The sequence below is a fragment of the Varanus komodoensis genome, unplaced genomic scaffold (assembly GCF_004798865.1).
Source record: "Varanus komodoensis strain SLA01 unplaced genomic scaffold, ASM479886v1 scaffold14_1, whole genome shotgun sequence".
In the NCBI taxonomy this organism is placed as follows: domain Eukaryota; kingdom Metazoa; phylum Chordata; class Lepidosauria; order Squamata; family Varanidae; genus Varanus; species Varanus komodoensis.
The window spans coordinates 19088260-19115242 of record NW_025335438.1 but is presented as its reverse complement, the minus strand read 5'-3'; the positions used below and the strand labels follow the sequence as shown (position 1 = coordinate 19115242).

General features: G+C 41.0%; 1 protein-coding gene across 1 annotated transcript in view; it reads left to right on the top strand.

The window, feature by feature from the left end:
* SNTG1 (syntrophin gamma 1) overlaps positions 1 to 26983 on the top strand; it is a 247526-nt gene that overhangs the window by 155584 nt on the left and 64959 nt on the right. Inside the window, exon 13 of the mRNA XM_044424428.1 lies at positions 15987 to 16025. Coding sequence (XP_044280363.1) covers positions 15987 to 16025 — 39 coding nt within the window. The remainder of the gene's footprint in view (positions 1 to 15986; positions 16026 to 26983) is intronic.

Below are 26983 nucleotides of genomic sequence, written 5' to 3'. Positions count from 1 at the left end.
GGGGGCGGGGCCAGAGAGGCTAGAGCAGCCAGGAGGGAGCAGAGGGGTGGGGCGTCGTACCTTGTGTGCATCCCTTGGCTGTGGCCCAGGCTGTCCGGAGACTCCCTTCCCTGAGACGCAGAGGTTTGATTGTTTGTTTGTTTTGCTTGTGCTGTGCTGTGCTTTGCAGTGCTTTGTTTTTCTTCCAATTTAAATTTAAGTTCATTTTATCCTCGTGTGTGTGTGTGAGTGGGTTTTTGTCTGGGAGAACTGGGCAAGTGAGAGGAACTGCAGGACTAACAAGGCAGGGGACCAAGGTAAGGTCTCAGAAGGGATACTGATGGCAGACCAGGAGATGGCCTTGGCGGAAGTCACGGGTGTTGCTGTCTGCTGCAAGAGCTGCGACATGTTCGCCCTTCTCCCCCAGGAGAGGCAGGGATACACTTGCCCTTGGTGCAAGATGGTGACCCTGCTAGAAGAGGAGGTGAGGTGCCTGAGGGCCGAGAGAGCTCTCCAGGCCCCCCCAGAGCAGCCCCCCTCTGGACCGAGGGTTGAGGGAGAGGCCACGGGAGGATCAGCTGCGGAGACATGGAGGTATGTCACCCAAAGGAGGAGGAGGCCAGCACGGCCTCCTCCTTCTCCTGGCACCAATCTGGAGCTGGGAAACAGGTTCTCTCCACTTGGGGAGGCTGCGGCTCATGAGGCCTCGGGGGACCAGCAGGACCCCCAGCCTGAGACGTCAGGCGGCAAGGGGGCTGCTGCAGGAGAGCCGAGGGCCAGGGCACGGCTGCCCACCAGCACCGGGAAGGTATGACGGCGGGTGATTGTTGTTGGGGACTCCCTGCTGAGGGGCACTGAGGCGGCGGTGTGCCGCCCCAACCTGGAGACAAGGGAGGTTTGCTGCCTGCTGGGCACACGCATCTGGCATGTAAAGAACAGAGTGGAGCATCTTGTTTGCTCCGGGGGCCACCAGCCGCTCCTGGTGATCCATGTGGGCACAAACGATGTGGCCAGGCAGGGTGTGGTTGGGACCACCAAGGACTTTGAGGCCTTGAGGAAGAAACTCAGGGAGCTGAAGGCCCAAGTGGCCTTCTCATCAATCTTACCTGTCCAGGGATTTGGGCCAGGAAGGGACAGGAGGGCCTCCGAGGTGAACGACTGGATTAGGGTGTGGTGCCAGAAGGAATGCTTCGGGTTCCTCGACCATGGCACTCGTTTTCTTGCCAACAGACTTCTGGCAAGGGACGGGTTACACCTCACGAGGATGGGGAAAAGATCCTTTGGAGATGCTCTAGCGAGCTTCGTCCGGAAGACTTTAACCTGAGCCGGGGGGGGGTGGGTTCAGGCTCCCCAGGAACGTGTCTGCACTGGACAAGTGTGGGGGGAGGATCAGGGCTCTGGGAGCAGGGTTTTAGAGATATTGCAGGGACTGACAGGACTCCTTCAGAGAGGGGCCAGGTATTAGGGAGGATGGGAGGAAGGAGGAGGCTGGGAACTCCACAGAAAGGAAGCAGTGGGAAGGAGTTGAGGTGCATGTACACCAATGCTAGGAGCATGGGTAATAAGCAGGAAGAGCTTGAAGCTCTCCTGGGAATAGGAGGGTATGATTTGGTGGGAATCACAGAAACTTGGTGGGATGAAAGGCAAGTCTGGAACATGAACATAGAAGGGTATCACCTTTTTAGAAAGGACAGGAAGGGAAAGAGAGGTGGGGGCATGGCTTTATACGTCAGGGAAGGGATAGGATGCAGTGAGATAGAATGCAGCACAGATGAGGATTCGGTAGAGGCAGTCTGGGTGAAACTTAGGGGTTTTGACAGGGAAAGAGACCTGACAGTGGGGGTATGTTATCGCCCTCCAGGTCAACTTGAGACCCTAGATGATGTCCTGACAGACCAGATTCTAAGGATATCTTGAGGGAGGGACACAGTAATTATGGGAGATTTCAGTCTCCCGGATATTACTTGGGAGACTCACTCTGCGGTGACAGCCAGGTCACATCGCTTCCTAGAAGCTATTGAGGGAGTGTTTTTCACACAGAGAGTCCAGGAGGCGACGAGGGGGGGAAACATCCTTGACTTGGTCTTGACCAATAGGGAGGAGCTGATAGATGAAGTACAGATTAGGGGAGCTCTGGATGCGAGTGATCATTCCATCCTTTGCTTTGAGATCAGGGGACTGCGGACATGCAGCAGGTCGAGCACTGGAAGCTGGAACTTCAAGAGGTCCAACTTTGGCCAACTGAAGGCCAGACTGGGGGAAGTCTCCGGGGATAGGTTACAGGAAGGTAAGCAAGTTGAGGAGGGGTGGATAGCACTCAAAAGGGAGGATTTGGAGGCGCACGCCTTGATGATACCTCTAGGCAGTAAGGTGGGGAGGCAGAGGAGAGTGCCACCATGGATGCGAAAGGGGGTGGTTAGAGGGATTAGATGCAAGAGGAACCTCCGTAGGAAATGGGGACTGGGGGAAATAGAGAAAAGGGTGTACCGGGAGGAGGAGGCCTGTTGCAGAAGGATTCTTCGCAAGGCTAAGGCTGATTACGAGCTGAGACTTGCCAAGAATATCAAGAGCAATAAAAAGGGCTTCTTTCAGAATGTAAATAGGAAGAGGAAGGGGATGCAAGTGGTGGGACCACTAAATAAGGAGCAAGGAGATCCAGTGACTGATATGAGGGAACAGGCACAGATGCTAAATGACTATTTTGCCTCTGTGTTCTCCCCAAAGCAGGATGGGGGATATCCGCATAGGAGATTAGATGAGTCTGGGGACTTAGGGGAACAGATTAGAGTCACCCCCCCTTGAAGTCGAGGGGCTCCTCAGGGCATTGGACATTACAAAGGCGCCATACCCTGATGGGTAACACCCGAGAGTACTTAGAGAGTTGGCAGGGGTTCTCTCATGCCCGCTGGCATCCATTTTTGAGACCTCGTGGAGAACGGGTGAAGTTCCAGAGGACTAGAGGCTGGCATCAGTGGTCCCAATTTTCAAAAAGGGTAGTAGAAAGGACATGGGGAATTATAGACCGGTTAGCCTTACGTCCATTGTAGGAAAAACAATGGAAAGGCTCATAATAGAGAGAGATCTAGTGATGCTAGATAGGGAAGGGAGACTGACAGCCACACAACACGGCTTCCGCAAAAACAGGTCCTGCCAGACAAACCTTGTGGAATTCTATGTCAAGGTTTCACGATGGCTAGATGGAGGGGATGCAGTGGATGTGGTATACCTGGATTTCAGCAAGGCCTTTGACAGAGTGCCCCATGATATCCTGGTGAAGAAACTGAGGAGTTTTGGGATACACCAAAGCACTATCTGGTGGATTAGGGCATGGTTGACTGACCGAAAGCAGAAGGTAACCATTAGTGGGGAATCATCAGGATGGTGGCCAGTGACAAGCGGGGTCCCCCAGGGCTCTGTCCTGGGGCCGATCCTATTTAATCTTTTCATTAACGACATGGAAGAGGGGGTGAACAGTCTGCTGATCAAATTCGCCGACGACACTAAAACTGGAGCAGTGGCCACAACTGAGGAGCAGGTACTCCAGATCCAAAAGGATCTGGACAGACTATGGAAGTGGGCAGGAGACAACAGGATGGCGTTCAATGTGGATAAGTGCAAGGCCTTGCACTTGGGGCATAGGAATAGCTGTCATAAGTACAGGTTAGGTGACAAGTGGCTGGAGAGCAGCACTTGTGAAAGGGACCTCGGGGTACTGGTTGACTGCAGGCTAAACATGAGTCTGCAGTGGGATGCGGTGGTCAGGAGGGAGAACGCCACCCTTGGTTGCATAGCCAGAAGTGTGGCTTCTAGAGCAAGAGAGGTATTACTACCACTCTACACGACTCTGGTGCACCCGCAACTGGAGTATTGTGTTCAGGTTTGGGCTCCTCATTACAGAAAGGATATAGCCAGGTTGGAGTCAGTGCAGCATAGGGCCACAAGGTTGGTGGCCGGTTTGCAGGGGATGCCGTATGAGGCGAGACTGAGGGAACTGGGTCTCTTCAGCCTGGAAAGAGGAGAGTCCAAGGGGATATGTTGGCGACCTACAGGTACGTGAGGGGATGTCACATGGAGATGGGTAGAGACCTGTTCTCCCGTGCAGAGGAAGGCAGGACACGCTCCAATGGAGCAAAGCTCAGGGAGCCAAGGTTCCGTTTGGATGCCAGGAAGCACTTCCTGACAGTCAGGACCCCGAAGGTGTGGAATGGGCTTCCACGAGAGGTCGTTGAGGCCCCATCGGTACGGGTGTTCAAGGATAGGCTGGACGTCCACATGGTGGGCATGTTGTGAGTGGAGCTGGCTGGTGCCGGAGGTCAGACTAGATGGCCCCGGAGACCCCGTCTTACTCACTCTGTTTTCTATGTTTCTATATCCTCCTCCACCATAAAATCACTATGCACCAATAACTGTTTGAAGAACAGAAAGCATACTAATTCTCCCAATGGAAGGATGCAACCAGGACCATTGCTTTAAAATTTATTCATAAATGACCTGGATGTAGGGGTAAGCAATAACGAGGTCGAGTTTGTTGATGACACTAAACTATTTGAAAAAGGACAGTACTGAGTTGGAAAAAATACAGAAAAGGGCAACTAGACTGGTGAAGGGGTTGGAGTAACTCCTCTATGTGGAATTATTACAACAACTGGGATCATTTAGCTTAGAAAAAATGTGATTAAGGAAAGATATGACAGAGATGTATTGTGTAGAGAATGCATTGTGTAGAGAAAGTGGAAAGAGAAACTTTTTTCCATTGTCCATAATACAAGAATTCAGGGTCACCCCATGAAGCTAATTGGTGGTGATTTCAGAACTGGTAAAAAGAACACAACAGATAGTTAAACTGAGGAATCCATTTTCACAAGAAGTACTGGTAGCCACCAATTTGGATGGCTTTAGAAGGGGATTGGACAACATTCTGGAGGGTGTGGGGCTATCAGAGGTGGCATACCTGCATGTACCAGTTGCTCCCAGGCATGTGGAACTCTCATACCAGTCCTGCTTGAAAGATCCTGTGAGCAGCTGGTTTACCACTATGTGAACAGAGTGCTGGACTGAATGGACCATCAGTGTGATCCTGTATGACTGTTCTTCTGTATCAAACATCTGTAGATGGGGGAAAGATGTGGAGTCATGGGAAAGAAGTATGGCAACCTGGGGATCTGGAATGCGGGACTTGGTCCCTAAGCGAGCCAGGTTTGGGCCCAGGGAGGTTCTTTTGACACTAAGCTCCTATGCCAAGCATGTTGTAGTCTAATGGGCAAGAAAATGGAGGCAGCAAGTCATTTTGGCCCAACAGCTCAAGTGAATGAATTGACTTAGATTATGATTTTTTTTGCAGTACTTTGCAATATAGTGTGAAAGTGGTTTGAGCCCATATTGAACTGGGGGGGGGGGGGGAGGCTGTCATCCAACACAGAACATTTCATAGTACCTCATAGCCAAAATTAGACATTTAAATGGAGCCATTATTTCATCACCCCAGCACTAGATCCTTTTGCTGGACCCCATGTGCCAGTATCAATGTAGTTATCTTATGATACTGGGTAACAAAAAGAGATGGCTAGTACTTCCTTCATGGTATTTATTGTGAAATGTCATAAGGCTTAAATGCTCATAGTTAATGGCCTCTCAGAATGAAATTGCTACGGTTTGTCTGTAACTGGGTTTGCGTAATGTCTGATGGGAATTGATCTGTAATCAAGACATAATGTTCTTTAAATGTTTGATAGCAGTTAAGAATTAGATATTGGACAGCAGGAATTGAGCACTCAGTTATTCAGAACATTTAAGGACAAAAAGGGTGTTTAGTCATGCAGTTACAAGGAAATACAGCTACAAGGATACACATATAAATTATAACAATTGGCTGTGATTTGAAATGCCTGTGATTCATCTGACTTTAACAAGATCACTATTGGCACACATACTGTTGAGGTTAACCATTTTTGTACCATTATAGTGTAAGATGCCTTAATTTGGGTCACCGATGTTTGCTGTTTCGGTTGACATGCAGTGCCAAAAAGTTACAGGGATTTTTGCAGACATTCAAACAAACTGAAATATAGCACATTGGATTATCTGTATTTGAATTGCATCCTTATTTGTTCTTGGCTGTGGTGCAAATCCATCTGTATCTCAGGAATAAGTATAATCTCACTGAGATGTGGAGATGGATTCTTCATGCCATTGAGAAGCACACAGAAAACAAATCAGGATAAAATATGACATGGAGAACCTCACAGGTATGAAAAGGGTTGCCTGAATACCTTGCAGGCTGAATAAGCATGGGTTAAGCTCTATAGATTACATCTGTGCTTGAATCAGAGAAAACCTGTAGCTTGCAGCAAGATATTCTGGGCCCAGTCAATGCTGCTTTAAAAACCTTTTGAGGTTTTCTTCACAGAGATGGCCAAAAAGCAACTTGATAAACCAAACCTATTAAGGATGAGGTGGAATTGTTCCTCCCTCATCTTCATTGTTCAGCTGAATGGCTTTAGAAGCTCCTGTTGAGTATCTGTGAGGTTAACAGCAAAGGTTCCTGTAGCGGAGCTTTCATCTAGCCTGCCAAGAACCCTTGTGCTAAGTAGGCAGGGGGATGGGAAACTTGAAACAGCTGCTGATGGTTTGGAGGAGAGATAGAAGAAATGCTGAATATCAATAACCTCTGTAAATTCAGGATTGGTAAAGAGAACAAAAACAATAAATAGTTTGGGTCAGAGGGATGTTGCTTTTCTACTTAATCCTTAATAAGTTTATTTGTTATTTGTTAAAGCGTCATAAGATTCTCAGATGTTAAAAATTAACAGTCATAAAGTTATAGATATAATTTTTCAGTCTCTATAGACTTAATTTAAGGTTTAATTGAATACAAGGTGCATGATCCTCAGCCAGGGAACTGTAGGCTTTCTTCTGTCTAAACATGCGCAGGATCGTACCCTAATGCCATAACCTCTCAAGCAATGAAAGGTCAACCTGCTCAGGTCCATTAACTGTAGCATGGAAAGTGGAGTATGGGGTACTGTAGCCAAACACAAGGAGGGCATACAAGTCAGTATGAGATTGTACTAATGCTTCGTATTTGTTCAGTAATTAACATATTCTTTATTATTATTATTCTGGGCATTATTAAGCCCAGGAAAGAAAAAGAAAGGGCCTTGAAGCAGTTCTGTCTCCTAGGTCAAAACTGTTATATAAAAGAGAGCAAATTAAAGGCTGGTTCTAGGAATCTTGTTGAGGAATGATTTTCCATATTCTTTCTTTATTAGATTTTTAGCCCACCCCATTAGCCACAAGACTCCCTGGGCAGTTACAGACAAATGTATACAATCAATAAAATCATATAAAAACCATAAAAGAAAGTAAAAACACAATATTAAACTCTTAAACATAAAATGACAAAAGCACACATGTCATATCTTAACAGAATCTAAAATTACATAAAAGGCATAACCACACTCTATTGTAAAATATAACCACCATTAAAACCTAATAATTAAAACACTGGATAAATGATATGGTCTTCACCTGGCACCAATAGGAATTTAAACAGGGTGCCAGGTGAAACTCTCTGGGGCATTCATTCCAAAGTTGAGGTGTCAAGAAGACCACTCTCCTTATATGGGGGAGGGGGAGAGAAAGCTCCCTCAGAAGGGACTTAGATGTAGACCCAAGGGGCTAGATAGGTTCATACAGGAGGAAGCATGCCTTTAGATACCCTGGCCCAGGTTGTTCAGGGCTTTAAACACTCATGTTGACACCTTAAATTGGGCCTGGACCTCCATTGGTAACCATTGGAGGTGGTAAAGGACTGGCTTTATACGTTCATATCTGCCAGTCCTTGTCAGCAGTCTAGCTGCCCTATTTTGGACCAATTGAAGTTTCTGGAATACAGTAGTCCCCTGAAATTTCTGGGGGTTACATTCCTAAAGCACCTGCAAATTGTGAAAAACCGCAAATTTGGTGCTGGCAATGGGCACCGGCCACCAAGACAGCACGGGCAGGAGGCACAGGCCGGGCTGGGGGGTGGGTACGCATGCATGGCAAGGCAGGGGCATGGGTGAGCGCATGCAGAGATCGTTTTCTCTGAGCGAGTCCAAACTCAGAGGAAACTATCTCCTTGTGAGTAAGCTGCCACACAGCGAGATGCTGGCTTACTCTCAAGGAGATCAGCTTGGACTCACTCGGAGAAAAAATCCGCAAAAGACTGAAGCCACGAATGCTGAACCGCGACTTCACGGGGGTATACTGTATCTTCAAGGGAAGCCCCACGTAAAGCACATTGCAATAATCCAGCAAGAGGTCACAAGTGCATGAATAACTTTTGCCAGGTTCTCTGTCATCATGTATGTATGAGGAGAGCCTTCAAGTGCTTTCCCTTTAGGTTCCCTTTAGCATCACTCATGGAAAATACTCAAAGCACCTTTTGGTAGTGGTGATGCACCTTTCCAGGGAGAAGACTATCTTGGGGCAGATTAAATTAAATAGGTGAGTTTGAGGGCATTCCTTCATTCCCTGCCTTGGTACCTAACTTTCATATTAAGGTTCCTTCTGAAGATAATATTATTCAGTGGGATGACTTTACTTTTCAGATAGTTTTATTTTTTGATGTATGTAATGCATTTGCAAATGACACTCAGAAACAACAAAAATTAAAATATATTACATTTGGCTTAGATACTTTTAACATAGACTTTCCGAGGAAAAATGTGCACCATGGTAACCCTAAATTCTGCTGCCATTTAAAAAGTTACACAGATCTGCATAGGTGTGCCTATTGTGTTATCCATTTTTAGACTGAAATTTCTTTCTCTCTCTCTCTCTCTCTCTGTGTGTGTGTGTGTGTGTGTGTGTGTTTAAAAGAAAAAAAACAAGGACTATTGAATTTACCTGAAATTTCCTTCCATAGAAACATTTTCAAATTTCATGCTTGGCATGCTACCTGTGATTGCACTACAGGTCAATTCATTCACCCATAGCAGGGCAAAGGAGTCAACAAATTTTGGCTGGTCTCACTAGCCAATCAGAGCTGTGCTACTGCCATGACTATGTGCTGCATCTCTGAAATGGAGATCAAGGCTCTGATACTCTTTTCAGCTTTTCACTGGTTCCTGAACAGAGGCAGAAAATGGACTCCTTCTCTCCAATAATTCAGAACTAGAGGGTTGAAGAAGCTCATTTCCTTGTGCATCCAATGTGCACTTTAATTTATCCCAGATAAAAGTTCTGCCTCTTTCTTCTAGCTTGAAACTGAAAAAGAAAGGCAGGTTTTTCACTGCTTCCATGGGTACTATAGTAGTTACTATAATTTTGTAAGCTTGTCCAGCTTCATCAGCTTCTGCTAGCTTGAAACTGGAAGAAAGAGATGTAGGAACATCACCTTACTCTGCCTCTAATCCAGTGGACTCTTGGTGTGTCCGTTGGGTATGGAAACAAAGGCACACACCTCTACCCTTTCTTTCCACTTCACTCTGGAATGAAGAGGTGGAAACATGCCAGTCTGCTCAGCTCCTATAAAAATGAGGGCATCTGAGAAATATAGGGGCAAGCCCATGAGTATCAACTACCCATTTCTAGCACAGAGATGAGAATTATATGTTTGTTATGTACCTGCACCAAACTGAACCTTGGTGCTAGAGATGAGTGAGGCTCATTCCTTCTTGTCTTTCATTCTGGCTCATTCAAATCCTTGGGATCACCTCACTTGTATGACATAACTAGTAAGTACATCAAGTTTGGATTAGACAGATCGGACATCCCTACAATTGCACCATGTTCTGATTAAGTTCACATCTGAAGAAACCACCCATTTCCTTCAAGAAGAAAGAGTTGTAAGAGCATTAAAAATAAAAAATCTGAAATGCCTTAAAATGAAGCAACAAAGTTGATAAATTATTTGTCTAGGAGGAAGATTAGTTCTCCAAGAAGTAAGAGGAAAACCATTTTCAGCAAATGGAATGTAAACAGATAGGCACTCGATCATAGTAGATCATCTATGGAATTACCCAGACTTCTTTTATGGTTAATATGCAGCAGGTTCTTCATGAAAGTAGTGATTCTTGTACTTTCAGTATGGTGGTGTAATGATAAATGTTTCAGCAAATTGGTAACCTTGGATGTTATGTGTAGTTTATACTGTGGGATTTTTTTAAAAAAATAAAATACTTGCAGTTGGTAGGGCATATAAATTCCTTATATATTTTTGGTATGTTAGTTTTTGATTATTATTTCTCTTTGTGAAAGTGCAAGTGCATCAGTGGAATTCATAATTAGCCTCAGAATTAATGCAATACAATTGATTAAGTATTGATTATATTAAATATCAAATATCAGAATTTAGGTGGCTTTAAATTATTAACCCCAGGCTTTTTAATACAAAAACTTCCTTGGAGTAAGGGCCAGGGCAAGATGCAGTGAAGTGTAAGGCAAGCAGACAGTAGTGCTCTATGGAGAGCAGACCGAAATGGTGCTGATTGCGCAGAGAGATGTGGAGATCTTCTCCACAGAAGGTAACAATGCAATTCATGCAAAAAAAAAAAAACCTATCAGGCATCCGGATAGTGATGCAAATTGCATGGGTCGTTCTGATCTGCTGTATGTGGCAACAGTCTCACCAATGTCAGTGGGGTGATGTACATACTCAGGATTTTTGTGTGAACTGTTAAAAAACTGTGCATAGTGTTGAACCTTTTCCCAAGAGGGTCAGCAATGCAGAAAGCGCCCTTAAAGTTAAGGCTACAAGCTAGAGTAAAATTGAAGAAACCAGCCACTGCTGGATCTCACCCTGCTTGTGGGAGAACTAGCCCTGTTTACTCAGGATATTTTTCTTGCAATTCAGCTTCATAGTTAATTATGCCTTAAGACAGAATTGCTTTACATCTTAAGCATTTGGGCTGAAGTACAATGTTCTGCTTGGAAACCAGTAGCATTGCCATGAAATCTCTTTGTGCAATTCACATAATTCTATGTGAGATTCTTTTTTAATCACATTTGCAGTGATACTTGAATTTTCTCTACAAGTTCAAAACAGTGTATTTAAATCATTCATCAGACCCTTGGGGAGAAAAGAATACTGTCTAGATGTGCTAAAACTCAGAATCACATTTAGTCATTGATTGTAGGGAATAATTACCAAGCTTGTAAGATTAAATGCTATGGAAAGTGTTATCAGCTGAAAACAAATATGATAGAATCAGGCTACTGGGAGGATCCAAGCAACTATAGGGAGTGAAGAAGGCAAATAAATCAATTTTCAAATGTCTTCCTTGCCAAAATGCCAGATTGGCTTTTCAGAAACACTTTAGGGACTGTCAGCCACTTCACTGCACGCACAGTTGTGCTGAGAATTCCAGATTCCTGATTTAGTTTATAAATGCTGGAGAGCTGAGTAGGGGCTGACCCAATGCAGGAGAAACTTTGAAAATGCTACAGAAAGGCACTGATCATTTCATCACTTGCAGATGCCACACAGCCTGATAAATAAAAGTTACCATATTTTAGTACTGGCAAATTTAGTAGCATGATACTTTCAGGGATACTTTAATAATTAGTATTTTAAAGAAAATAGAAAAGATTATCATAGTTATAATCAGCTGATGATCTTGATGGCATCTCATAGCAAGCAATAGTCTTCAAACTTTTAAGAGTGGCAGCAGGTTTCCCCTGCATGCACGTATTAGGCTAAATCTGTTTAATTAAATGTAAATTGCATGAGACTTGCTAATTTCCCTGCCTTGTTTAATCTATTGCAGAATAGGAAATAACAGCTTTTGAAAAATAAAAAGGGTCATTATTTATATTTCAGAATTTTAAAGGAAAATGTTTCTTTCTTTTTAATTGCCCTATTTAGAACTAGAATGTGGTCTTTAAAAATGAGGCTTTTTGTGTTTTCTGCTGAACAAATCCTTCAAATTATGCATATTTATGATATAGCCCAAAACTTTCTTCCTTTTGTGAGGGCTAAACTATGCTAAAGTGCAGATTGGTAGGAGTATTTTGATCCTGTGTCTAACACCTGGGTTCTGATCTGCAAAACCACCTTTAATCTGTTCATTTGCAGGTGTGATGGTGTGATCCAGATCAGAAACACAGCTAGGGTCAAAGGGCACAAACTGCCCATCGCATACTAGAATCCCAGTCTGTTTCCATAATTGTAATTGTTTCCATAATTCCATAATCCATAAGAAGTGGTAAAAAAGAGAAAATAGGTGCCTACAGTTTTAGCATGTGTTTTGACTCCTAGATAATTGTGTCATCCAGCTGCTTCTGCCTTCCTGTGACTATTTTTTTTAAAAAGGAACATCATTATGACTTATTATGTTGGTATGCTGAGCTGCCTTTGAAAATGGTGCAGAAGTTGCAGCTTGTACAATTTGTGGTGGCCAGAATGCTAACAGGGACCAGAAGGTGTGAACAGATAGCACTGATTCTGGCCAGCTTGCATTGGCTGTCTGTAAGCTTCTAAGCCCAATTCAGGGGGCTGGTTTTGACTTATAAAGCCTTACACTGCTCACAAAACATGATGGAGTACTTCTCCCAGCATGACCCTACAGATGCACTAAGTTCATCTTCCATGGCTCCCTTCCAAGTGGTTTGGAAGGTGGTACTAAAGGAGAGGGCCTTCTCAGTAGCAGACCCCTCCCCCCACATTATGCAGTGATTTCACTGAAAAGGTCTTTTTTGGTACCAACTTTGTTATTTTTTTTCAGCAACAGGTTAAATCCTTCTTTTCTTGGACATTTGACAGCACATGATGAGGTTTATAATTTGTCTTCAGTAATTTTTGTTTATTGTTGTACATTATTTTTATATCTGCATTTTATCTGTGTTGTATGTTTATGGTCTTTATGATGTATTTTAAAGCTTTTAATCTTTGTAAGATGCCAGAGAACTTTGGCTTTGGTATAGAATCTTAATTAATTAAATATATGAAATGCTTATTGCTAATTTTGACCGCAGAATCCATTGCTTGGATTAAGTTGAGCAGTTAAATATCATAAACTGAAGTTGATGTTATTGAGTAATGCCCCTAATAGTTCTATTGACTCAATCACATTCATGTCTAAGATCTTGTTCATAGGATAATTGAATATCAGTGGTGCTTTCCTTTCTTTTTATCATCTCATATTGGCGCAATAAAATTCATGTTGCAGCTTAGCACTGAAAAGGTTCCCTTTGGTTTTCTTCCATTCATGCTCATATATGCATGAATTTTTGCTGGAGAGGAGAGGAGCATCAATCACCTTCTGCAGAAAGTCTCCAACATCGGCACAAATCTCTGACATCACTGCTGATCTTTGGTGATATGCTTAAGACCAAGAGATCTAAGATCTTAGAGCTACTCATGCCAGCCACCTCAGCCACACCTTGATTGATTGGGTCAGCCAGCTAGCACTTTTTACAGGAAGCCTTTTCACTACAAATATTGGCTGGAGCTCCATTAGTCCTGCAGAAGAGGAGACTATATAAGTGGGGGCTATATAGTGGCAGGATCTTCTGCTGTCCTTACTAATCACTTACTGCTTTCCAGACCTCAAGGGGAATTCAGATCTTCACTGTGCCAAAGGTTTTAAGGCCTTCTTTGCTGCCAAATCATGAGGCTAAGGATGAAAGAATAAAAATAAAACCAAACCAATCAACAAAAACAGGCAGAAGAACCTTTGGCCACTTCCTATCCTTACATGATAGGCAGAAACTCTGGCAATCCAAATTTATCAAAATTCTCCCCTACTGCTATGGAATAGCCAGAAAAAAACAGGGAATGAAAAGTATAACAGAAGTAGGGAAGAAGGTTGGCAATGCACTATTCCTTATCAACAGTGTCAAGGTGTGTATTGAGATTTGGCACTGAAGTTCAACACAAGTATGTATTCTAATATTGGGTTTCATGGGGAGATTTTGAGGGAGTGACAAACGTATGTTTACTACATGGTATTCCACAATGTAGTGTGGTAAATTCATTAGCAATCTGGGTAAGACTGAGTCCCAGCCTAAAGGTCACAATTTGCCCTGTATCTCTGAGGTAATTGTAGTTGGTATTGGACACAGAGGTTATAGTATGGATAAACATAGTATTAGGCTGCTCTTTAATAATTAATGATGCACAGGTTCTTTTAAATGATTTACCTGCTGAAGAAAGCTTATTAAAAGAATATTAGGAGTATATTTTCTATGTCATTTTGACAGTTAAAAGAATTGGAAGCTGTGTGCATGGGAACCATGTATATGACATTCAGTCAGATAATAAATTATCTTCTTGGCATTAGCCCATTAATGTGACCAGACACTAATTCTTTAATATCAAAAATATGTTTACATTGCTTCCCTGTACAGAATTCTATAATCCACTCTGCTATAAGAAGTCCAACAAATGTAAGTGCATATGTGTGCACGCAGGCTAGGGTGGGTCAGAAATTTCCTTATTATGGCATATACCTAGGTATAGGCATTTATTTCTTCTTGGGTACCAAATATACTTGCATAGTATCACATGTAAAAGGTTCACATGTAAAATGCAAGGTTGCTCTTCAGAATACTCTGAAGTGGTGGTCTGATCACATTTGAGTTGTCAGTTTTGCATACTTTCAAAGAGAGATGGCATTTGAAAGGTGTACAACCTTCAAATTCAAACTTGGGTGTCCTTGCCTGAGAGGTTGTCTAGAAAATAAATGGCTAAGTTTTAGTTTTTGATAGCTATTCCTCAGTAATGTATTTATATCTTAGAGTATACTGTTGTTATATTTTAAATTATATAGGGCATTGAAATTTATATTGTAAAACATGCTGTGTTCTCCTTTTTATAAGTTTTTGACATCACTGCACAGTCCAGGGGTGTGATGTTTTGTCTCTATATAGCTATGAAGTCACTAAAATGACTTTATCTTGTCATATTCCTATAAGGCCTTTGTATAGATATAAATTAGAAGAGTAAGCCCTGGAGGAAGTAGAAAGAATATTTTGCATTTTGTTATTTTTATTATTAAATAATTGCCAAAACTAGTACTTGTGACATATAATTGTGCATAAATGTTATCTTGTAATTATGGAAGACTGTAAACTGTGTGTGTGTGTGTAAAAGCCTCATCCATTCTGGAACAGTCCTAAAGAATTACTATTATGATTGGATCAATTCATAGGCAATTTGCCAGATCCAAAAATATTTCAAAAGTGGATTGCAGTACAAAACTAAGAATGCAAGCCATACATTAAGATACAGAGCATTGCAACAAGATATGCAAGTACTCAGTAGTTAAAAATTCAAATTCAGAATGCTGATAGTGCTCATTAGTGCTTCCATGAACTCTGTTACTGAGATTAGTGATCCAGTGAACTTGATGATGTCCACAGTATTAATTGGCTAAGAACTGGTACATGTGAAATGAACAGACCAATCAATCATCCATTTTCACTGCTTCATCTGTTAGTAAATGAGGTTGTTCATAATTAGTCCTATTATTAGACTTATTTGGATGTGGCCCATGGGCTGTATTTAATCCCATTCCTCATTTGGGGAGTGCTTTCATTTTGCATGCAGGCAGCTCTACCAGTTCTGTTCCACAAGTCACCCCCACTGCTTGCACAGTAATGATTGAGCAGTTCCAGGGGTTCAGTCCTGAAATAAGCAGAGGACATTCCTTTTTGGAAGGCAGCAGATCAGTGGAGCTTCTTTGTGTTAGTAGCCAGTCATGACTGAATACCTTCAAGTTTTAGCAGTACAAACCGGGAGGTGTTTCTAGATTTAAAAGAATGCATGGATACTGCCTCACAAAATTAAACATTTAGGTAAAATAAGGTTAACTGAAGTAGTAGTTTGCATGATGCTCAAAGATATTAATTAATTTCAGAATTCAAAACATTTGAACAAATTTAACTGAGCAGGTGTCATTCAGTAGGGGAGCCATTGAAGAATTTCACAAGAAAATAGTTCACAATACCAGTTAACATATTTTATGACTGATTTTATAGTTGAATATTCTTATTTTATTAATCATTTTTATTCACCTTTATAGATTAAAAAAATCAACAGGAATTTTCCAGTAAACCAGCAGGTAAGAGAGAAATGCATGTTTGGAAAGCTTAAATTACAATTGTTCTATTGTAATTAAATAGAAAAAGAACAGATTATAGTCTTTCTTTTGCCTTCTTCTGCCTCCCTCTCTTCCTCCCTCTCTCTCTGTAGATTTGGTGGCTATGTATAAAATGAAGCTTAGTAGATGTTTAGCAAATCTTTCTTTCTCGTATACATTCAGTTGTTTTAGCTTATATTTATTAAAAGACTTGATGTAGTCTTTTCCACATAGTTTCAGCTGTTCAGCTGATAGAAATAATCTTCCCATTAACCAAGTATAGACTTCCCCATCTCAAGTGTCTAGCTCAGCACATGAATAGTAGAGGCTGGAGAGCCTTGTGATCAGGGCATTGCTCTTGAATTCCATGCATGGACCTTTGAATCAGGCAACCTGAACCAGGGTATGTTTACAGTGGTCTGTGCATGAAGGTTTCCCCAGCTCAAACGTATACTTTTAACATGGGGGAGTCTGAACCCTGGGGGACTCTGACTTTAGGGGCGAGCTCACTGGCATAGCTTCATTATTTTGTTTTTTTTTCGTTGAGTGGACACTCCTCACATGATGAACCTGCAAAGCATTTTCAGGGATCATTCTGAATTTCATTTTTGGAGTTCTTAATTACTAAGGGCTGTTTCCAGTTTACCACCAATGTATTAGGAATTCCCTACTGTTTATCTTTTTACCTTCTGAATCTATACAGAATGCTGTGCATGAATAGTTTCAGCATTCAATTCTTTTCTGTGCATGATTAAAATCCTGCAAAAATGAAACAAGCTACCTTCACAGAGTGCACAATTGATTTAAGGTTATTCTGGTCTGTTTTACTGATATGTATTAATAAAATATCACAAATGTTTTACAAAAATATTTCATCATATTAGATTATAATGTGATATATGTAAAATTATAAATATTTTTGTATCAAGATACTTTTTGTATGGTGTTTTACTAACACATGTATGCAATAATAAAACACTGGACAAAGTGAATCTGGATGTGGTCATAAAATACAATTACACTAAGATTATTTTCTGGTAGTATTGCAATCCATGGATTAGGAAAATTGCTATGCACATTCAAGGAAAAGCTATAAATGAACTGAAGCAAGTGAAAGTTGCAGAAAACTGCATAAGATCTAATTCCAGAATTATGTTAAAAATTATCCTAGCTAAACCAGGAGAAATTCAATGAACAAGAAAGGAATGGGAGAAACCATATAATCCATAAGCATTCATCTGTATCTGCTTGAGATCTACAGGTTGTGTGGAACAGTCTGGTTCATGCAAAATGCATTATCTTGATAATTTTCTGCATGAAAACATGTTGTACAAGCTGTTTATGAGAAGGAAAAAAATAGATGCACTTTACAAGAAACCTTGCTTTACAAATGGAAGAGGATAAGGTCATTGACTTCAGCTATTGGTCTAAAAAAACTGTTGATTGAATATAAGTGATTCATTGCAATGTTTTGGAAATAATAGCTAAATATAAATTGAATGGCATTCTAAAGGTGATTGTGTCTTTAGGTTAAAGGGTAATGGGGCAATTCCAGGTCCTGGGATGTTACAAGGTGAAGCACATATAATACAGAAGAGGATATTTGTGTGGCTAGAGCATCCAGTGTGCTATATTAGTTTAAGTATCAGACTAGGATTGGTGTCTTGTGGGGAGATTTAAGTTAAAAGCTCTACCAAACCTTGAAGCATATTAAGTGACCTTGGTCTAGGCATTAGCTCTTGGGTTAACTCACCTGATAGGGTTATTGCAGATTAAATGATGGAGGTGGAAGTTTGTACCCTTTTTAAAGAAAAGTGGGCCAGTGTGTATGTTATTTCTATATTACTTCAACAGTCAGAGCTTTTTGCATGGTTTACAACACATAAAATACAGATAGCAATAAAAATATCATAAAATTAAAAAGTTCAAAAGCCAATCTGAAACAATTTTAAAAGCAACAATAGCTTATACAAATCTATTCATAAGAATTTTTAAGCAGCTGACCTAATATATTAATATAAACATCTAGCCCTAATAAAAGCTGTTCTATAACTCATAGATTGTTTGCAGAATTTTAAAGTCACTTCCCACATAGAAAGCTTTTTCTATGCTACTTTTACATGTTTTGTCATCCATCCTGTAACATGAATGTTCAAACTTAGTGGGAAATACTCCTTTAAAAAGTACACATGCATCACCAGCTAAGGTGAATATTTGAATCAGAAACAGTTTAGTGTAAATAACTATATTCACAAATTCTTACTACAGCAGTGAATAATATTAAAATGTTTGGAATTAATTCCACATAATGCACACCAAAAACAGCCCTACCAAATGCTGTCCTGCAGCTTGGAATAGGATGGAGTCCAGAAGCATACAATTCTAAACGGAAAGGCCAGGGAAATTTCTGTTCCCTTCCAGAAGAAGGAGAATCTGTTTGAAAATGTCAAGGTGACATATGAGGGCTTCTATATGAGGCCTGCCAAGTTAGGACATGAAACACAGGTGTGCTTTCTTTTATTGGAATTCATCACTGCTGAGCAGCTGCCTATCTGTGATGGAAAATGTCAGCACCTGAGAGAGATAGAAACAATACTGAGTAGAGGTGAATTCAAAAAGTTACCTGTATTTTAGGTAATTATTTTCTTAAGAATAAAGAGGCCAACAGTGCTGTCCCTTCCAAGTATCCAAGCTTGGCTGGGTCAAGAATTGGGTATCTCAGGATGAGAGAGAAGACAATCAGAGAATAAGGACGGAATCCCATGCCCTTGCAATAAGGGTGAACTGCAGGCTGCATGTGGGCCTCCATGACTCTCATAACACTAAAATTATCGATTTAGTCATATTTTATTCACAACTTTTATCCATAACTTTATTCACAACTTTCTGCTTCTCAGAGGACACTGAAGAAACCCACAGTTGGATAGCCTGCTTCTAGGAAGAGGCTTTAGGAATTGGCAGCCAAAGAGCCTACTTTTTGAGCAAAAGTTCTCTTTTAGGAGATGTTTTGACAGCAGCTGCTTTATGACCATCTGAGTCTACTACTGCAGAAATAGAAAGGGCTGACTGAGGTAGATGGATGTTGCTCAAGGGCAAATGTGCATGTGCATCTGTTTGCCCAAAAATGCAGGTAGGGTCCTGACCTCTGATCAAAAGGGCATGGCAGCAGATACCAAAGGTTCTTTCTAGGTTGGTCAACCTGCATTTCATCATATTTTGTATCTTTCTTGGGCTACTGCAGGGCCCTGAGGTCAAGCGCCATGACAAAAAAATGTTCAAGTGTCTTCATGGATTTGCCATACCTTGGGAAGGTCATTGAAAATTCAAACCGATCTTCAAGCTGACTTCCCTGCCACCGTCCTAGCTTCACCCCCTTGGTTTCCCTGTTGTGACCCACTGGCTCTGCTGGTGCTGACCTGCCTTGACCTTCACCAGGCTGATTGGCCACCAGCCTCCTCTCTAATTGGTTCAATTTTCCATTAATGTTTTTGCTGAAAAGTTTCATATCAGTATCCCATGACTGTCTATTATTGAACACTTATAGCCAAGACTATATTTGCACTATCACCATCTGTTGTCAAAGAACACAATGTGGCTCATCATGAAGAGGAAGCCACTGAAACAGCTATTGCTAAGTGTGTATAAAAACACATAGGGGAGCTGGATTCTTGTTAAATTAAGCAGAAGTGCACACTAGGGTGTCAATTATGCTGTGATAATTCCTGCATATTGCACTGTCAACTGTCTGTGCAACGAAACATTTTTTTTCATAGATTTAACACCAGAATTCTTATTACATGTTTACTTGATTTTATTTAAATAAGACCCCCAATATTTTGGAAAAAAATATTCCTCTCTTGCTGCCCTTCTGGGCTGCTTCCCATACATATGTTCTGGAAGCATCTATATTTGATGCTACTTTATTAATTGTTCCTTTATTCATCTTAAAAACACAAGTAGAATCAGGGCATGACCTTGATATCCAATGTGGCAACTGAACATTTAAAGTCAAATTTGGCAATTGTGTTTTCCAACGGATGACCAACCTAAATGCTGGCTGTGTGTGTTCGTAAGCATACACACTGTACTGTTGCAGAGGAGGTTTAAAGTTACTATAAGAGCTGGAGATTTAAAATAGAGAGAAAGGACATTAGACTCCTTTTCATGTTTCCTGTAGGTGATTTCCTCTCAGTGCAACTAGCAAGTTGGGACATTATGCATTTAATGTTATATCTGCGTTGGGCTTTGCTGCCAAAACCCAGAAATTCATTTTCCTGAGTTCATCAACAGTGAGATGTATAGAGATGTATGAACTGGCACAAATATCGCAAAAGCAAGCCAAGACTTTGACAGCAGAAATCAAAGCAACAAAGAATTCCTTGTCAATTTTGGTGAGAGGGCAGGAAGATTTCATGTCCATTTTGTCTGTCATACTCCAGTCTTTCATTGCTTATTAGTTCTACTTATGGCAGAACCATGCCAAACTGATCCTACAGCTCAACATAATCTGCTGCAGTTCTGTTACAGATAGGAAGGACTGCATGTGCTGCAATGTGGAAAATGGCTTAGGTATATCATACCATTTCATGGTGTTTCTGTGCATGTAAAGTATGGCCTGTGAAGTTGCCAAAACTGCCAGATGCCACTTATAAGAAAACCAGGTTCAAAAATCTGAAGGAAATTAAGGTCTGGCTGTTTGCAAAAGTGGAAGTTTCTGAGCCACCTTTAATGATAGCCCTATAAAGAGGATATGTATCTCCAGAGATGGTCAAGGATAAGAAGACATATGCCGAGTAGTTGGTCATTCAATGGGATGACACTGCCATCCAGCCCCAGTTGCACACTTCTATCCAAATCAGTAGGCTTCTCCACCCACACTACTTATGTTTTATCCAGATCAGCTTTCAACTTGTCTGCCTTCATTCATTGCAATGTCTCCAGATGCCTGCTCAGGATTTTCATAGCTTTCTTGAGGCTTGTTGGAAGAAACAAGAGGTAGTGCTGGGTGTCATCTCTGTATGGATGGTACTTTAGTCCAGAACTCGGAGTGACTTTTCTTAGGGCAAGGAATTTCAACTTGTGCTCATCCAGATGTTTAATCTACAACTCCCATTATTGCAAACTAATTTAGCTATTGGTGAGAGATGTTGAGAATCTGTCCTTATGGCTTTGTGTACATGTTGAAAATCATAATTTAGAATCCCAAGGCACCCTTAAAACTAGTGGCCGCAAGGTAGAAGAAGAATTCTCCTGCACTGGCTTTGGGAAATTTCCTTTCAGAAAGGATTGGAGTCACGATGACACTGAAGCACCAGTTCTACCTAGCTAAACAAACTAAAAGAAGAATATGGTCAGGGGTATTAAAAGTCACTGATGAGCCCAAGAGAACAGTTCTTCTCACCACCATCCAATTATTTCTTAGTGTAAGTCATCCACCAGGAAGACCAATGCAGTTTCTGTCCCCAGATTACCTCAGAAACTAGATGGGATATGCTTGCTGATACATAACAAACTCAATGTGGCCCATGCTAATGTAGTGATAACTAATTGAAACATTAGCTTGTGTGTGTTTTAGCTTTGCATTTCCTTGTTTGTGATCAGTTTTATAAAGTAGAATCTCACATGCAGCTGATGCAACGAACACAATTCACTAGAATATTGTCCAGAATCTATAAGACGTTGTTCATCTCAAACTTACTGAAATTAATGTTAGTTAAATTTCACAGGCATGCATTTCCAGGAAACATTTGGTATAATTCAAGAATTGATCATTATAGTCAAGAATATAAGTAACTGATTAAGCTGATAGGCATTTAATTTCTTAGGGAATCATGTGCAACCACAAGGATCAATGTGAACCTAGTAAGCAGATATTCTAAGTAGCAAAATCTCACTTTTCAAAGAATACTTATGGTTTACAGAAATAATGAATGAAAAACATACTTTACTGTTATCTTCCAGATGCCTTCCAGATACTTTGTCAGATGGTATTTATTGCTGTGCAGTGGTATCTTAATCCCCAAAGTATTTTGTAGACTGTAGAGGTTCTCATTGCTCTATATGTACCTAGCTAAGAAGACAGAAGTTCAGCCAACCCATGTTTGATATTTTTATTTTGATTCACTACCACTAAAGTTCACACAGACTCTCCAAACTTAGATCATATAAGGATGTTCACTGGATAGGCTGCTGAGTTGACACTGATGATCTGGCATTTAATGTATTGTCAGTTCCATTGTTTGTAACTTTTAGCAGGACTTCTAGCATATTCAGTACTCCAAACTTTATAATGGGCAGCATCTAATGGGACACTTCATCCCTTTCAATTCCATCATATCTCCATTCATTCTGTTTTGCAAGCAAAACCCACCACTTTTCAATTGAGATTTAGTATTCTGGGATCAACTGGGAAAAACCACAGAATGTCCATTTCTGGAATGAGACAGATAAATGGCACTAAAATAAGGAAATTCCCATTACCTGTCCTGTCCCAGGAATGAGTGTTTCCACTAATGCCGGGGCTTCTTATAGGAAGCATGAAATTGCCATGCAAGTGGTGTCTCTTGTGTGCACAACAGAATTGGCAGGAGGAGCTGCTTGCTGAACTGTCCGATTGGGCATTGCCCAGTATAATGACAGTGACAATCGGCCAAATATGCCAGACTGTTGTCATAAGAGCAATCCCCGAGTACAGGAACAATAATAGTATCTTGGATAGGTCAGGAACACATAATTACCAGTCATGCTGGAGTGTTCATGGGCAATGCACTAATGTGTGAAACCACATTTTGGGTTCTTCTTTATTCCTTTAAGAGGAAAAGTTTAAACATACCAAGGGAGAACATTAGTCCAGGTGCCATTTGGCCAGGATAAACTGCCATGTAAATAGTGTCCTTTGAAATCTCCTGTTTTGTAAAGCATGCTATATATGCCCCCTTCTACTGGTGCTTTTTCTAATCTTGACACCAGGTTAGAAAATCAACAATACTGAATTTGATACTTATTTTATTGCAGGATGGTCAAGCTTTCAGCATCTGTTAGTGAGCAAAAATAATTTTCAGATTCTTGATATAATTTGCAGGGGATATGGTATTATTCTATTTTCTCGTTATATTAGAGTATTGAAGACCTGTCAGGTAATAATGAATCCGTTCAGCCTAGTGCTCTGAGCCTCCAAATATATATCCTAACACAACAGTCATGTTGTTTATTATGGGGGCTCAGGGAAAGAGAAACTATCAGAGCTCCAAATCAATGCAGTTTAAAGTCTTTGTTATTGATCAGTTTGTGAAATATGGAGCACATCCATTTATAGCTTCATCTAGCTTATAGATGTTATAGTCATTGCGGCTCCTAATTCTGCAGGCTTTATTCCATATTTCCAGCCTGCCAAGATTGGATTTACATCTAGCAATGGAACTAGGATATACATCTAGCTAAAGAACAGAAATAATTGCGATCAAAGATGACTGAAGCAAGGATTGCAAAATGTTCTACACCCTTATGGGCTTTTATTAAAATAATTTCTGTCTCCAGGTATAGATACCAGACAGGAGCATGCTGCTGAATTTCCAACCTTCCAAATCTTTTCCTCTCCCAGTGGACTCCCTTTAGAGGTTGCACAGCAGCACTGATGCACTTGCTTTTTGCCATTCTTGCAGCTGGTGTTTTGGAAATGTGTGAGGCACAATGGATAGTAATGTGCTTCCATGATCTGATGGTTGGAAAAAGCTTCCTTTATTCTTGCATGAAAATACCTCACTAACTTGTATGTCTCAAGAGCTTTTTGTAAGATCTTATTTCAGGGATTTTAAAAATCTGAACCATTAATATGTGGGTTTGCTCTGGAATGCCTACATGGCCTGTTTTTATTTGTTTGCTTTTTTACTTATCTGTCTGTCTTGTTTTTAAAGAATTGGAGACTCATGTTTCCCTAAGCTGACTAAGGAAGGGATGCAGTCAGCTGCCGTCCCTCTGCCTTCAGAGGATTCCCAGTCTGTGAAACTGGAGTGCTGATAAGAGGTTTTGTCAGTTTCATAGCTGCCAGGTTGTTGTGGTTATTGCAGTTGCTGTGCCCACTCTTTTGAACAAAAATAGTGCCCTTTGCTTTGGCAGGCTAGCTGCAATTAATAGCCTCTTTACCTGCATGCTGTATTAGCCATTGCTTTTGATCTGGACCAGCCTTCCCCAAACTGTTGGCCTCTAGATGTCTTGGACTACAACTTCCATAATTCCTTACCATTGGTTATGTTGGCTGGACTCTTGGGAGCTGAAGGATATCTGCAGAATACCAAAACAGCTGACTCAAGCAATTGGAAGAACTAGGGATGGGGGAGATAGCAGCTCACTCACTGCTTTGGAATGAATGACTGGTCAATTTTTTCAAGGGCTACTATTGAAAAGCTCTGCAGCAAGCACAAGTGATGTGAAAGTTAATTCTGTTGAACTTGTTCTGATTTACTTCTGTCTGACCATGTGTAAGATTGGACTCAGTTGGAGTCAGTTTAGGGAAGAAGGAACAGATGCATGTTATTATGATCCTTTTGAAGTTAAGGTTTTTGTTAGTGGTAAACAATGGTATTTAACCTCAGCTGGTTTGTGTCTATTGTCCATTGGGGATCTTAATGAATATTTGTTGGAGTCTGTTTTGGGTTGTGATCCTAAGTGTAATCAGCTTTCAGTATTACTAGAGGGCCTTGAATTGCTGGTGATTATCCCTCCTGATGTTGATCACAAAGTTATTGTGTTGATAAACCTCATGTTTTTGAGTTCATTGAGGATTTTGGCTGCAATCTTGCATATTGAGAATAGGCTCCAATGAACATAGGAAGTGTATTGTAGGACCAGCCCAAAGCTCATACTATTTTTTTAGTGGTCAATGACATGCTTCTGGGAACCCCACAAGCAGGAGAGGAAGGCAATAGTCCTCTACCATTGCTGCTACCCAGCAACTGTTTCTGGGATAAATATTGCCTTTGTTCTTGGGACTTGCAGGTAGCCATTGTAGTGGCAGCATGAATTTGTCTAACCCCTTTTTAAAGTCATGAAAGTTAGTGGCTATTGAAGCATCCCGTAGCAGTCAATTCCACACCTTAGTCATATGCTGCATGAATTAGTGCTTAGTTTTGCGTATTCTGAATCTCCTACCAAGCTCCATCAGATAGCTCCAGTTGAAATGCATCTTTTCATACTTTCTTCATTCATAATATTATAGACTTTAATCATGCCCCCTAGGCCTTACTTATCTTTTTAATTTAATCTAAATTAAACAATCCCAATAAATCTAGCCTTTCTCCTAGGAATTGTGATCATTTTGGCTGCCTGCCATTTTTGTTTTTGTTTATGCACCTTTCTGAGTAACCTTATGATTCTGTTCTTTTCAGGTTTCCCCTTATTTCATGGGCAAAGGATGAGCACAAAACATGAATGGAATAGCATTTGAATGGGTCAGGGAATTGGGAGGAAAAAACACTGGTAGAAAGAAAGTACTGGGGACGATAGGGAAAGGAGAGGTTTCAGCTTGGAGCATACACTGTGCTCTTTGGAAACTGGTGGCTAGTGGATCCACTCCAGATTTTCACTTGAGCTTTTAAGGATCTATCCATGGTGCTGAACCATATCCCCAAAGCAAGTGAGCTTACATGTGTTCCACTGACAATAGTTCCTCCAGCTTCCTCCTGTGCTAATTGTTCTTCCATTCCCAATTTATATAGTACAGGGTTTTGCAGGCATGACACAGTCATCAGAAGTTATAATCACATGATTATTTTATTAATTATATTTATATTCCATTTTTTCCTTTGAGGAACTCAAAGCAGCTTACATAATTTTCTTCCTCCTCTCAATCTTATCTTTACAAAAGCAATCCTGTGAGGTAGGTTGGGCTGAGAGTTTGTGACTGGCCCAAAATCACCCAGTTTGGCTCTATGGCTGAACGGGTACTAGAATCCAGATTATCTGAGTCTCATACCCAAGCTTTTAAGCACTATACCACACTGGCTTTTATGTTTATTTGTTTGAGTGAAAATTGTTTCTATTTCACTATTTTATGTTTTGTAGAGTATAATCATTTTGTTGTATGACTCCTTGTGTTTTTCTTTTAAGAGAAATGTGACTAAAGGTGCAATCTTACATCTGTTTAGACAGAAGAAAATAGTCAGTTGCAAGCCTTTTTCTATATAAACATGCATAAAATTGTGTCCCAACACATTAAATAAATAGTTAATACTAATAATAAGTTGAGTCTGCCCTCACTTTTCAATAAGTGTGCTTAAAATAGAGCTGCAAATATTGTGAGCAAATTGCTACTGAACTTCTCTTACATAAGGCTTCCATTTTTCAAGATTCCCAAGATCCATCAAATGATGACAGGTGCAAAGACATATACTTAGCAAAAGAAATATGGTGCCTGAGTACCTTTTCAGCTGAGTAACTTTGTTTTCAGCATTAGTAATGAACTCACAGTTTTCTATTCTTACCAAAAAGTGAAAAACACTCCTGCCCACACACTCTCCATAGCATTCTTCATTTCAACAGCCTAATGTAGTGGAGGGTATCAATATTGCCTAATAACTGGGAGCCAGAAACCATTGTTGGCCTACAAGCCAACCAGAGATCTACCACTAGATCCTCACGTCAGGGCTGGGATAGAGCAGGAAGGTGCTGATAGCATGCATGCCATCAGCAAGCCCTACACTCCATCAACTAGCCAGATGCTCTCAGGAGCAGGGGAGCATGCTGTTCCACCACTGGAGGAAGAAAGAATCAACTGCCAGTCCAGCTGTTCATATATAGGCTTGTGTGCATGTATGTGTTTGTGTGGAATGGGAAAGGGTACCGACTTGTTACGTGTGTCAAGCCAAATTGTCTCCCAGAGTACTTCCATCCTGAATTCCCCTGTGTTGCCAAGCCATTGCCTTACTTTACACCACAACTCCTCT